General features: G+C 43.3%; 1 protein-coding gene across 2 annotated transcripts in view; it reads right to left on the bottom strand.

Annotated features, from left to right (window-relative positions):
- Window positions 1-9,954: 9,954 nt before the first annotated feature.
- PTGFRN (prostaglandin F2 receptor inhibitor) overlaps window positions 9,955-14,493 on the bottom strand; it is an 80,137-nt gene continuing 75,598 nt past the window's right edge. For both annotated transcript variants that reach the window (XM_063624671.1, XM_063624670.1), the window contains exon 9: window positions 9,955-13,496. In XM_063624671.1, coding sequence (XP_063480741.1) covers window positions 13,330-13,496 — 167 coding nt within the window. In that variant the 3' untranslated portion in view covers window positions 9,955-13,329. The remainder of the gene's footprint in view (window positions 13,497-14,493) is intronic.

Genomic DNA, 14,493 nt, shown 5'->3' with positions numbered 1-14,493 from the left:
TAGTGCTAGAGTTCTCAGGAAGCTTCCACTTAAATCAGATAATCACAATGCAATGTGTCAATAATCAGTGGGGCACCTATAGGGGGTGGGGAAAATTGGTAGGCAGGAGGGAAGGTCAAGATGGATTGGGCTGGGCCAGGTGAGTCAATGAGTCATCTAGAGAGGCAGGGGGCCAAGGTACAGTTGGGGAGAAACTGTGTGGCATGAATAGTAACACACAGGCTGTCCTATCTTGTTGGAATAAAGTTTGAGGCTGTTGTGAAAGAAGGATCTATACAGGTAGGATGGGCAGATCTTAGTGGGCTTCGTGTGCCAAGCGTAAGAGCTTGGCTTTTATTAATACCTCAAAGAAGAGGGAAGCTATGAAGATTTTTAGTGGTAGTATAGCCTGGTTGGGTTTTCCTTTTTTTCCTTTTAAGTTGAATTCCGTATGTGTGCATTGCTAACAGGTTGAAAGGTGAAGAAGGGAGACAAGGCTAGAAGCAAGAAGGTCAGTTACAAGGTTTTTGTAGTTGTCTCTATGAGCAATAATAAAGGCCTCAAGTAGGGCGTTTAAAATAAAGACAGAGGCCAGGCGCGGTGGCTCATGCCTGTAATCTCAGCACTTTGGGTGGTCGAAGCGGGCGGATCACGAGGTCAGGAGATCGAGACCATCCTGGCTAACACGGTGAAGCCCTGTCTCTACTAAAAATACAAAAAGTTAGCCAGGTGTGGTGGCGGGCGCCTGTAGTCCCAGCTACTCGGGAGGCGGAGGCAGGAGAATGGCATGAACCCAGGAGGTGGAGCTTGCAGTGAGCCAAGATCGCGCCACTGCACTCCAGCCTGGGCAACAGGGCGAGACTCCATCTCGAAAGAAAGAAAGAAAGAAAGAAAGAAAGAAAGAAAGAAAGAAAGAAAGAAAGAAAGAAAGAAAGAAAGAAAGAAAGAAAGAAGAAAGAAAGAAAGAAAGAAAGAAAGAAAGAAAGGAAGGAAGGAAGGAAGGAAGGAAGGAAGGAAGGAAGGAAGGAAGGAAGACGGACGGAAGGAAGGAAGGAAGGAAGGAAGGAAGGAAGGAAGGAAAGAAAGAAAGAAAGAAAGAAAGAAAGAAAGAAAGAAAGAAAGAAAGAAAGAAAGGAAAGAAAGAAAAGAAGAAAGAAAGAAAGAAAGAAAGAAAGAAAGAAAGAAAGAAAGAAAGAAAGAAAGAGAAAGAAAGAGAAAGAGAAAGGAAGAAAGACAGAAAGACAGAGGCAGGATAAAATAATCAAATAGTTACTGAGTACTCCCTGTGCAGTAAGCACCCTACCATGTGCTGGACATCCATTAAGGACATAATTAAGCTACAGCCTTTGATCTGAAAGAGCTGCTGCTTGTGCCATGTGGCATGGTGGAGGTGAGCAGGTAAGAACTTGACTGTCACATAGGGATATCAGGGAAGGAAGAGGGCATGTCTAATCTGGAGAGAATGAATGGGAGGTCAGTAAAATCTTTAGGGGAAAGGTGGCATTTTAAAGTAAAATTTATTTTCCTAGTGAGAATTATAGTAGAATGGGGTACATTCTACAAATTCAGATCTGGAAGCGTCTAATTTTATCTATCTATCTATCTATCTATCTATCTATCTATCTATCTATCTATCCATCCATCCCTCCATTCACTCATCCATTCTTCTGGTTTTATTCATTAGCAATGATACTTAACAATTAGCCCCCCAGTGATGGTCAAACTACAAATATTAAAGTCTTAAGTGAAAGGCCCTGTACTTCCCTTTTCAAGATACTATGCAAGGCTTGGGGGATAAAAGAGGTGTAAGAGGGCCCTGCCCTCCAGGAACTTGGGATCTAGTTTAATAAACAGCTGAGACAAAAAAAAAAAAAAAAAACAGCAGCCATATATGGCAAACATGGGTCCGGTATCCAATCTATAGCTCAGGCAAGAAATAACCTGAATTAATAGGCTGAAAAGGCAGGGAACAGTCGCAGTAGGTCATTCAGAAAAGCCTGGTTTTAAAGTTGGTCCTTGGACATCTGGTATGATGCAAATGGGCAGGAAGGAGAAGGAAGGACATTTCAGTGTGGACAAATACAATGCACAGAGGCAGAGGCAGAGGCAGAGGCAGGGATGTGCAGATTGTATTTAGGGAACAATTAAAGGGCAGTCTGCCTAGGATGGAGATTTCGAACAAACTCTCCAGGCTGCTAACTATAAAATCAGTGAGGCTCAAGTTACAGGAATTTATTCACCATTTTAGTTGCAGAAGTTGGGGGTCACCTCCAGGCACCAACACTTTAAGCAAATGTGGTGAATGGAGTAGTTACTGCTGTGTAACAATCAGAAAACTTTGGTGGCTTGCAACAGCAAACATTTATTTCTGTTGACAAGCCTATGGGTCAGCTGGGTGGCTCTGTTAATGGGGCTGTGTCCTGCTGACAGGAGCTGGATGGTCTAGGATGGCCTTGGCTTGGATGACTCAGTTCTCTTCCATATGTCTCTCACGTCTCTCTGGCAGGCTGGACTGGCACATTTTCATGGTAATGTCAGGGGTCCAAAAGAACTAGTGGAAACACAACAGCATTTTTTAAAGCTTCTACTTACATCATGACCACTACCATCCCATGGGCCAAAGCAAGCCACATGAAAGTCCAAAGGCAAGAGATGGGTTAATATATACTCTGCCCCTTTATGGAGGGGAACTGCAAAGTGATAGAGCAAAGGGAGAGATTAACACAAACTGAGGCCATCAGTGCAATCAATCTGCCATGTGCACTGAAAAGAGAATTATTTTAGAAATAAGCATTGACCACAGAGACAATCATTGCCAATAATAGAGAGTATCCTGTATCCACAGAATATATATAACCCAGTAAATGCTATGCAATTTCTCATTCCTGGCTGTTGCCAAAATATTTTTTCTCTTTCCATTTTAGTGGCTTCATTTCTGCCAGAATTTAACATTGACAGGGTGATGTTGCCTCTTTTCTGGGGGGAAAAAAGAAGCTCTCTGTTGTCAAGAAAAAAAAAAAAAAAGAAGAAGAAAAGAAAAAATAGAGCCAGCAAGACAGACAGTTATTCTTTTACCTTGGGAATTGTTGCATTGCAATTGTAACATTTGAAAGGAATGTAAAAATGTAGTTCCCGATTCAGATGGGGGGAGAGAGTACTGGACAAAGAAACCAGGAATGTACTAAAGGAAAAATTCTGTTCTAGTTCCTGGAAGATTAATGAAAAGTTCTTTTTTTCAGGTTGATATGCTCCAATATTAGTTCCACAGAACCATAGAAATTGCAGGTATTATGGCCTCTGATCATAAGCACTCAGGCCCAAGAAATATTTAAATAGGGACCTTTTACATATCAGGCTCTGTGCAAGGCACTTTACATATACAGTCTTATAGAATACCTCATATCACTATGTGGTAGGTATTACTAATCCCAGTTTACAAATGAGCAAACAGACTCAGAGTATATCAATATCATGGCTAGAAAATGGCAGGATTCTAAGGCTGCCTTCTCACTTTTGGTTCAGAGCTCTTTCTAACAAACCTTCTAGCTAGCTACTCATGATTTACAGGAGGCAGAGTGTACGACAGTGAATGGCTGGAGGAGGGGGGAAAAACCCTAAGGGGTCAGCAGGAGGCTGATCATTATTTCACCCCTTTCCCCACTTGAGCTCTTTGAACTCAGGTCAAATTGATTACCGTTCCACAAGGCCTGGACTTGCCCATGTGAGGGAGGCCCTGAAGTTGAGCCTCACCTCTGCATGTGTACAACACCAAGCAGTCACACTACAAGAAGGGACCACAGTGATCTCAGTCAACTCCCTCATATAACAAAGGAGGAAACTGAGGCCTTGCATAGGCCCAGCTGTGACTTGGCCCCAGTGATGGAGGATGAAGTCCAGGTCCCAACTCCCCGGCCTGCTTGCTGCTCTTCCCACTGGCCCAGCTTCACCAGGAGCTCATGAGTTAACCAATGCTGAAGAGGTTTTCAAGGTGGGTGACAACTCTTCCTACCTGTGAGGAAAGCATGAACTAGGTTTCTATGGAGGAGGCAAAGAAGCATGGGGTGCAAAATAGGGCGAGTTTAGCTTCCTGGCAAAAGAGGAGAAAGAGAAACAGATGGGATCCTAGGCCATCTCCTGTTTTCTAAGTGAACACTTCCTTGGGAAGGGCTATTCCTTAAATTTCCTATGGAGGGTCAGTTGACAACAAGCTATGATTAAAAAAAAGTTTAGGGGAGGGGATCAGAATAGGCCTTAAACAGAGGCAGAAAGGAGGAGAGGAGACAGGAAGCTCCCTTTACCCAGACCCTAGATCCCTCTTACCCCCTTGGGGCCAGATACCCATCCATTGCTTACTCAGTACATAAAGAAGCTCAAGTGTCTCCTATCCTATTAAATAGCCAATTTTTACTCTAGTTCCAAATCACCTCCTTTTCTCTCCCCTCTTCAAACTTCTGACAGTTTCCTGGTGTTCTGCGTTCTGTTTGATTTCCAAATTCTCACTGCCACTTTGGCCCACTGAAATCTGGGCATGGATCCACACAGACTTCCTGGGTCACAACAGTGAACACTGCTCACTTGACCTGGTCTTTCTGTGGCATCAGGTGTGGCTGGCCATTGGCAAACTTGCTTGCAATTCTTTCCTTCCTCCTCTGACACCACTCTCTCCAGGATTTTCCCTTACCTCTTTGGAAGTTCTTTCTCAGTCTGCTTCTCACTGGTTTCTCTTCTCCAGGCCACTTGAAATTATAGTCTTCTCCAAGGTTCTGTCTTCAGCCCTTCTTTTCTCACCCTGCTGCATCTCATTCCCCATCTCTATACTGACAATCTTAAACAGAGACTCCAACCCCAAGTTCTCCCTTAAGCTCCAGACCATCTAGCTGGTGTTGAGTATCTCCACTTGAAGGTTCCCCAGGAAACTCAAACTTGAGTCTAAAGCTGAAATCATTGTTTTCTGTTTTCACTGGTATTGTCCATCATGGTTGAATGCACCAGTATCAACCCAGGCCCATGGCTGGCCTCCATGCTTCACATCCAGTTATGAAATCCTATCGGTTCTCCTTAAAATCCTTTTTGAATTAATTCTACCCATTACCATCACAACTGAGAGCCTTGAGTTTTCATCTGGACTAATGCAGCCCCTTTGGTCTTCCAGCTTTGTCTCTCCCTGCTACTCGGCTGACAGAGTGATCTAAAATACAAACACAGCCATTAACTTTCCAAATTTTTCTTTCAGTGGCTCCAAAACATTTCTAGAGGATCAGGTCCAAACTTCTTGACATGATCTCTGTGAGCTGACCCTGGGGAACACTCTCACCACCCTATCCTTTAACTTGCAACCTTCAGGAATACAGAATCACTTATATTTCTCTGAATGTACCTTACCATTGTTTCTTTCTTTTGCAAATGCTATCCCCTTTGCTTAGAATCTTGTCCCATTACTACCTCATAAACGCCTATTCATTTAAAAATTTTAAAATTTGGGTTTGCATCTCCTATGTGAAAACTTTCTTAACATTTTGGATAGAAATCCAAAGAAAGGTTTGTGCTATGTCAGTGAATTTCTATAAGTTTACTTACTATATAGTAATAAAATGAATTATTTATACACCTCCCTATCATGTAAGACCATGAATTTCATAAAGGAAGGAGCTAGTTCTTACTCATATTTCTATGTATGCAACAAATACTTAAATGCCTGGCATATTCAGGCACTGAGACTGGTGTAATGATTTAGAACATGCATAGACTGTGAGGTCAGAAAGATCTGGGTTCAAATCTTGAGCAAATCACTTGACTTCTTTATGTCTCAATTTCCTCATTTATAAAAATGGTAACAATAACAGTAGAAACTTTCTTATCTGACACAATTTGGGCTGTTAGTTGATCAATTAAGAGAACATGTCAGGTAAACATGGGAATCATAAAAAGACTTCCATAGATCTTAGACGTTTTATTTCTACCTCAACATATAAATGCACATTCATTCACCAATCTCTTGACACAGGCCCAAGCCTTCCTGTTGAATATGGGTCTGCTGCCTGGAGTCTCTTGCCACTTTCTTGCATAAACCAAACCTATAATGTCTTCTCTACAAATTTCAGGTTTGATTTTTTTAAAATGGAGTAAGAACTTAAGCATTTGTGAAGCCAATGGAGTGTAGAGTCCTCCCATGTTTCTGTTATCCTCCCCATCCCGCTCAATCTTTTACAGTTATTTTGCCCATACCTAAACTGATAGCATTTTTTTTTAAAAAGCAATTTGCTTTTATTTTTTCCAGAGAATTCATGTTTTTATTGATACCTCTTACTTTTTAAAATTGTGGTAAAAAGCATAACATTAAACTTACCATCTTAACCATTTTAAATGTACAGTTTAGAAAGTATATTCACATTGTTGGGCAATAGATCTCCAAAACTTTTTCATCTTGCAACTCTATACCCAGTATACACTAATTTCCCCTCCCCCCAGCTCTTGGCAACCTTACTTTTCTGCCTTCTGTGATACTTTATATGAGTGGAATCATACATATTTGTCCTTGTGACTGGCTTATTTCACTTATGTCCTCCAGGTTCATCCACACTGTAATGTATGATAGGATTTCCTTGTTAAAGGCTGCATGATATTCCATTGTAAGTACATACCACATTTTCTTTATCTATTCATCTGTTGCCATCAACAAAAGGTCGGTTACCTCTACCTCTTGGCTACTGAGAATACTGTTGTGATGAATATGGGTATGCAGATACCTCTTTGAGATATTGCTTTGAATTCTTTTGGATATATACCCAGAAGTGGAACTGCTGGATCATTTGGTAATTCTATTTAGTTTTTTGAGGAACCTCCATGCTGTTCTCCTTTGCAGCGGCACCATCTTACATCTCCACCAACACAGCACAAGAGTTCTAATTTCTCCACATTCTCAGTAACACTTGTTATTTCCTATTATTTTGATAGTGGTTACCCTAATGCACATCAATTGATATCTCATTGTGGTTTTGATCAGTGCTTCTCCTATGATTAGTGATGCTGACCATCTTTTCATGTTTGCTTTCCATTTGTATATCTTCTTTGGAGAGTTGTTTATTCAAGTCCTTTGCCCATTTTGTTTTAAATTTTTACAGGTTTGTGGGGAACAGGTAGTGTTTGGTTACATGAATCGTTCTCTAGTGGTGATTTCTGAGATTTTGGTGCACCCATCACCTTAGCAGTGGACGCTGTACCCACTGTGCAGTCTTTTATCCCTCACCCCACTCCTACCCTTTCCCCAGAGTCCCCAAAGTCCATTGTATCCTTCTTATGCTTTTGTGTCCTCGTGGCTTAGCTCCCACTTATGAGTGAGAACATACGATGTTTGGTTTTCCATTCCTGAGTCACTTCACTCAGAATAATGGTCTCCAATTCCATCCAGGTTGTTGCAAATGCCATTATTTCATTCCTTTTTATGGTTTGCCCATTTTAAAATCAGGTTACTTTTTATTGTACAACTAAGTTACTTATATATTCTGGATATTAGCCCCTTATGAGATACATGATTTTTAAATATTTTCTTCCATTTTGAAGGTTGTCTTTTCACTGTGTTAGCTTTTCTCCTTTGACATGCAGAAATTAAGTTTGTGTAGTCCCATTTGTCTATTTTTTTTTATTTTGTTGCTTGAGCTTTTGGTGTCACACCCAAGATATCATTGCCAAATCCAAAGTATTACAGTTTTCCTCCTATGTTTTCTTCTAGGAGTTTAGTTTTAAGTCTTATGTTTAGGTCTTTAATTCATTTTGAGTTAATTTCTGTAGACGGTGTAAGGTAAGGGTCCAGCTTCATTCTTTTGTATGTGGACATCCAGTTTTACCAACAGCACTTTTGAACACCCCTTTGGCATTCATATTTCATTGGTTTACATACTATTCAACAAACTTATTATAATCATAGTAACCAGTACTGTTGGCACAAGTAGGTTGGAGAATGCACAGAACAGGGTGGACTCAGGTGAGCATCACCTCTCTGGGTGGAGCTGAGCCACCCAGGTGTCTACAAGACTCAGTAGTCTACAAGCCCTAAGCAATGAGTGTGTGCGTTAATCACCCCTTTTTATTTTCTGTTTATTGATTTTTTAACATCTGGGTCTTGCTAATCCTGGAGAGACTGCCCCTGCCAGGGCTAGCCAATTCCTAGAGCTAGTTAAGGACTCTCCTGAGAGAAGCCTTTCATATGCAAACCAACCAATCCAGAGCCTACACTGCACAACCTCCTCTGCTGAATTCTTGCACTAAGGACCACTACTCCCTTTCCCTAATCACCCAGGATTAGGTACCAGATAACTTGGGACAACCTCTATGCCCTAGAGCTTGCTGAAATTATTCAACCCAGCCAATCCTAAGCCTGCCTACTCTGCCTCACCTATTCCTTCCTGCAAAAACCACAATAAAGCCCTGTGCCTATGTTTCCTCTGTGCCTTGACCCTGGTGCTTCCCTGCACGGCCTCCCATGGTGTGGTATGTCCCTCCTCTTGGGCTCTATGAATATAACAAACTATCTTTTCTATGGCAATTGTCTCCTGATCTGTTGGCCCTGCCAAACCTAAATAATACTAACACTTTTATTTTAGAAGTGTGTCATGCACACTGGTCTGTGGGTTAGAGGAAATGAGTGGTATTTTTTAAATGATCCAGTTTTGTGAAGAACAGGCAAGAGTGCTTCTGCTGTAAATCCCTTCGGGTCACTTAAGATTGCAATCACATCTATGAGGTACTTGTCTTAGTGCATGGCACATTGTAAGAGTCCAATTCACAATTTGGTACTGAAGCCACAGCAACGAATTGTTCCTATCCTCCCATGATTTTCAGACTATCAGACCATCTGTCAAGGGACCTTCATTTTGCCTAGAGAAGGAGAAGATGACCCCTGGGTCCTGAAAGAGAAGTACAAGTTAGGAGGAAGAAGGCTGGATAGAAATAAGTTTCTAGGCAAGCAGACACTATGTGCCAAGGCCTACAGATAACTCAGCAGCAGTTGTGCTTAGCACAATGCCTGGGCACACAATAAGTATGCAAGTAAAGTTCCTGTTTTGTTTTTAATTTAATGTTATTAATTTAAATTTAAAACTTAAATTAAATTTTAGGCAGGAACGGGTTCAGAAATAGGTGGAGGATTGCTAATGACCAGCTCTGACTGTGTCACCATTGTGACATGAGTGGAACCCTCCCGGTTTGCTAAGAAGCATGCAATGATGGCTCATTTCCTAGAGCAGAGCATTAACTGTGCATTTACAAAGTGCAAGTGCCTTCTACATGCCTGGAAGAGTGCCAGTCATTGGGTAATGTTAGTGACTGGGACACAGACCCAGCCCTTGAATAACTCCACAACATGAAGTTGGTCCCTGGGAAGGACACAAAAGACACAGAGAACACAAATGAGGCCAACAGGAGAGTGAATGGCGGAGGCCAGCCAAGGGCACACAGCTGTTCCAGGGGCCCGCAGGGAGCTGGGTTCTCGGTATTCACTCCTGCCCAGGCCTGCTGACGCCGGCGGCCTAGGGAAGAGGATTGTTTTTCTATTACAGGGGCTGCTACCTTCTGGACTGATTTGGCCCGACTGCATCATGAGTCAGAAAAACCACTCCGTTCCAGTCACGATACGGTCACAGAACTTTGGTGTTTCCTCAACTGCAGGGAGGAACAATATCTAACTTCTCTCTTTCCTGAGAGGAGTCCTGTAAGGTCATGGGAATTCCCTGAAAGAGCAGGAGGCCTTCCGTAAACAATAGGATCCTAGCCCTCACCTTTCCACCTGGTGGGAACTTCAACATTGATCCCATCAAATCCATTTCTTCTCTTATCATCAGTGAAAATCTGCAATGCTTTTACAGGATTCAAAGAGATCAGAAGGTGCTAAAGTTGCTGCTGGAATCCAGTCACAATCCCTCACGCTGAAGATATGAAAGGATAACAGAGGCCAATATCAAGCTCCTCACGCAACTCCAATTTAAATTAAACTTCCTTTAATGAAATAAAAAACAAATGGTGCATTGCATAATATTTGTGGTCACAGTATAAAACAATACAATTAGTTCATATAACATTGGATATGGACAAAAATACACAAGATCCTTTCTTTGTCTACGGAAAATTCTGCAGATCCTTATGTGCCACACTTAAAAAGAAAGTCAACTTTTTTTCTTCTAGGGATCTGCACACATATTTATCACTGAGAATTTGGTCAAACAGTGGAGGAGAACTTACCCAAATCCCAGTTCCCTTCTTCCTCTGTTGTCATCGGTGAAGCTAAAAAAAAGTTTTCTGAAAGTAGCAAGTTGTGTAGTATTGCTTATTATTCCTGCCAAAAAGGCTCAGTCTTTGGCTCACAGATGTCAGTGACAAAATCATGGCTGCAGGCAGTCTGCAAAGCAAGAAGCAAGGGCCACCGGGGAAACAGACGAGGGTCTGGGCAGGAGGGGCCTCCTCTACCGAGATCTCAGGGAGCCCCTCAGATGGTGAGGGTGAGGGGGGGAAAGACACTCAAATAAATACATTTTTAAATTAAAATTTAGCCCAGTTGGTGAGTCAGAGTTCTACTGTCCCATGAAAAATCTAAACAGTTGTTAAAAAGTTGATTTGCATTTTTTTTCAAAGTGAAACGTGTATGTAAACATCATAAAGTAAACAATTTACAGGAATTTCGAGGCTTCTATCTGAACATAGCTTAGGCTCTTTCTGGGGCTATTTTTATGATTAGGAAAAAAAAAAACCAAACTTTTATAAAGTTCCTTTCTGTTAAGAAGTGCAATTCCACTTGTGTGAGACGTGGCTGGGTCCCTCTTTCATTCACACCAGTGCTGCTGGTAGGAATCTCTTCTAGAAGAGCACTTGTCGCAGGGGTGGGGGGGAGCCCTATTTGGTACAACGAAAGAGTGCATCTCACCACATTAAAAATACACATTCCTGGAAATTTATATCCCTAGAAGGAATTAGGTCCTTGGTACAATGCCTTGGGATTTCTTGCCCCTTCCTCCCAGCCCCCAGGTGACATGCAGCTTGGACAGCCCAATGGACATGGGGCAGGTGGGTGGAGGTCAATGCCTTAACAACTCCAGCCCTGAACTGCAGCATCAGTATGAAAGGAAAAGGTACAGTGTGTAAGCACCCATCACATTTACCACCATCGAGTGTCTGCTGTGACTCAGTCCATGGTTTTACACACACCCGGTCATATCCAAAGCTAAGCACCCTTTCTTCCTACTAAGAAAGGCCTGTGCCAATAAAATCCTGAATCTCTTTTTAATAGATGCAAGGGCTGAAAGGGCACTGGCTGTTACTAATACAGCACCTGTTTAGATATTTGTTCTCTCTTTAATTCTCACTTGTACAATCACCTACAAGCTGCCTCTTCTGAAATAGCAGTTAGGATATGACATGCAGAAAATACCCAAATCTAGTGCCAACAAGGCCTCGTCCTCTTCCTCTAGTCACTCAGGCCCTGGTGGGGTATACCTGTTGCCCGTCTTCCCACCACAGGCCCGGACCAAGGAAAGGCTACTGTTAATGCAGAATCTAATGTTTCTATCATGTGCATGGTCCCCTTGGTGGGGAAAACTCAATGGGAATCTGCCTCCAGGGGCGACTCGGTGATAAGTGCCGAACCGGCTGTGGGGGAGCAGGGAGAAATGGTGAGCCAGGAGGAGCACAACTCATCCGGCCCATGGTGACAATGAGCTGCACATGAATGGCCATCATTTTGTATTAGTTTATTGCTGAAAACAAATGAATCTTTTTTTCCCTTTGGAAGAGAGAGCAGTATTAGATCCTTCAAAGCCAAGATAAAAGCAGAGGATTGCAATTAGGGCATGAGTCACCAGCGAGCCTCAGAAAACCCTACTGGGATGCTTCTGAAAGGCCAGTGCTGTGCAGGGGGCGAGACCCTTCAGGGAGCGGGAGGTTCCGAGGAGAGAGCTTTTAAAGCAGCAGCAGAAGCCTGGGATGTGGAAGATCTCTTTCTGTCTACTCTCCTATTCCTGATGGGAGCAGTCGGGCAAAGGAGACCATTCTTCACTCTGCTCTACAAGCCATTCGCATGACAACAAATTGCTGGGTTTCCTTCATGTCCCTATTAGGAAAGCAAAATATACCACAAAGTATACCCTTTCTCACTAACCCCCTGCAGTGGACCTTAAAAAGACCTGAAGGACTGAAAAGGTCATAGAAAAAACATGGTGCTTCTAGGTAATTTCTGATTCCTTGAAGTCAGTCAGTCTTGCAAGTAGCAATTTGCCTTCAGGTTAAGGAGCCCAAGCAGCATGTGAAGGACATGGCCTATCTGTGGGTCCCCCTGCAAGACTCTTGGTGACCAACGCCTTTGCCCCCCACAATGGGCAAGAGAGAGGAATAGTGGTGGCTTCTTTAGCCTAACTTGCACCTACCACTCTGACCCTCCCGGCTCCAGCTGCATAAAAATAACTTCGCGGGATCCCTCTTCTGCTCTTCCTGGAGTCCCCTGAGGCACAGTGGCCTCACAACTACTGGAGCAGGTATCTGGTCCTTTCCTTGTCCCCAACCTCCCCTTCCTTGCAGCCCTTCTTACTGCCCTGGACAGAGGTGGCTGTGTATTTTTCTTCATATTCATTCTTAAGGCTAAGGTGGCAAGATAAGGTGCTCAGTGGAGAGCCAAATCCTAGATTCCAGGGCCGCCATTTCAGCGCTCTCACAGAAAACAAATACAAAAGAAATGGAAAAAGGGCAGAGAAGCAAAAAAAAAAAAAGCATTTGGGCTCAATAAGAAGTTATATACTCCAAGTTTGGATTTCAAATGTAGTCTAAACCCCTGAAAATAGGGGGTGGGGTAGGGTCGTAAAAGCCACAAATTAGCCTTCGGCACAGGTCTGTGTTGTCTGTCAGCCGGGTAGAGGGTGGCGCTCAGCAGCTCTCTGAACACATGCCTCCAACGCGGAAGCTGGCTCTCAGGCGGGCAGGCACATTCTCACTGAAGATAAAGAACTCCGCATGCCATCACCCCTTCCTCACCACAACCCCGCGAAACAAAAGCTATAAACACACACAAGTCAGAGGATCTATAAACCAGTGGGAGAAAAAAAATTAGATGAAGGTTAACCATTAAAAAGCTGCAGTTGGGAAAACACACACTCGATTGTTACATCAGAAAGTGCCGTGGGAAGAAGAGCCGTGTGCTGGTAAACATGTCCGCGCTCAGAACTTGACATGCAGAAAAGAGAGAGCGCCAAGTCCCACCTGAGATTAGAGAGGACTGGTTTTTAGTGTAACGCACTTTGTTTTAAAATATCACTGTCCTCTTCTTGCCCCAATTGCTCCTAGAACGTCCCTCTGTCACTCCCCTCCCGGGCCAGCCTAGTCCATCTCCATCGACATGAGCCTGCGGCGCTCCCGCCGTGTCTCCTGAACCTCCTTCTTACAACACCAGTGGGAGCTGCAGTACCCGATGAGACAGGACAGGAGCCCGATGACCGTGGACAGACCGACGCCGATCAGCAAGGGATACTTGAAGGCGTTCAGCACTGGGAGGGAGAGATCAAAGGGGAAGCCGGTCAGTGCTGCGAGGGAGGCCGCTTTGGGGGCACCCTCGCCTCCCTTCCCCACTGGAGCAGGATCTCCCGAGAGATAAGGTCTCATTCCTCCTGCATCTAGCACCTAGCACACCACTGGAGACAGGAGAAGCTCAGCCTTATCAGTCACAAAAATGAGCAAATGTCTTCCCACCCAGCTCTGCGGGGAGAATAAAAACCACAAAGAAGATTTCACTCGATGCCTTTGAATGTCAACTTGCTTTTTAGGATTTTGGCAAAAGATTGATTTTTAAAAGTCAGTATAAGGGCACCACACATTCAGCAGCAGATGCATCCTTAAAAAAACCATGCATAAATCAATCCTATGCATCAAATAACTGAAGTGTACTAAGAGAGCTATTTTAAGTAACACTATAGTAAATTATCTAGCAACGTGAATCATCACTCCCCTGTTTGTTAAATCTGGGTTTTTATACGGAGTTACTTCAAGCAAGGAATTCCTAAGATGCAAAATATGGTACAGATGATTTAAGTGTCAGAAATGCACAAACACCATTTAGACTCCACCCTTGAAATCCCACCTTCCCTTCCCCATAAGTACCCATGCTCCTCGGGTGGACGCTGCCACTGGGCTAGGGTTTAATTTTCAAAATAGCCCCATAGAAGACTATTATCCCATTTTACGAGAGAAAATGGATCAGAAAGGCTAAGTAGTCTGTGGAAGAGCTAGGCCTCCAATTTCCATCTGACCGATCACTAGGGAAACACTCAAAAGGCTTCTACTCATCCTCGGAGGCTACTGGACTTTAATTCTCTTTATGGAGTTATTTCAACTAACATGTACTTTCTGAAATTTTCCACAAAGGTGACATGTTTTTTGTAAACCAAGGAACAACTGTCCCCACTCTGGGATGCTCAAGGAACAAAGCTCTGACTGTCTAGTTAGGTTGACCCTGGTGTTCATCGTGGGCCAATGAGGCTGGGAGCT

The sequence above is a fragment of the Symphalangus syndactylus genome, chromosome 12, assembly GCF_028878055.3.
Source record: "Symphalangus syndactylus isolate Jambi chromosome 12, NHGRI_mSymSyn1-v2.1_pri, whole genome shotgun sequence".
Taxonomy (NCBI): Eukaryota; Metazoa; Chordata; class Mammalia; order Primates; family Hylobatidae; genus Symphalangus; species Symphalangus syndactylus.
Note: the sequence above shows the minus strand (reverse complement) of the source record. Positions and strands in the feature narration are given on the sequence as shown.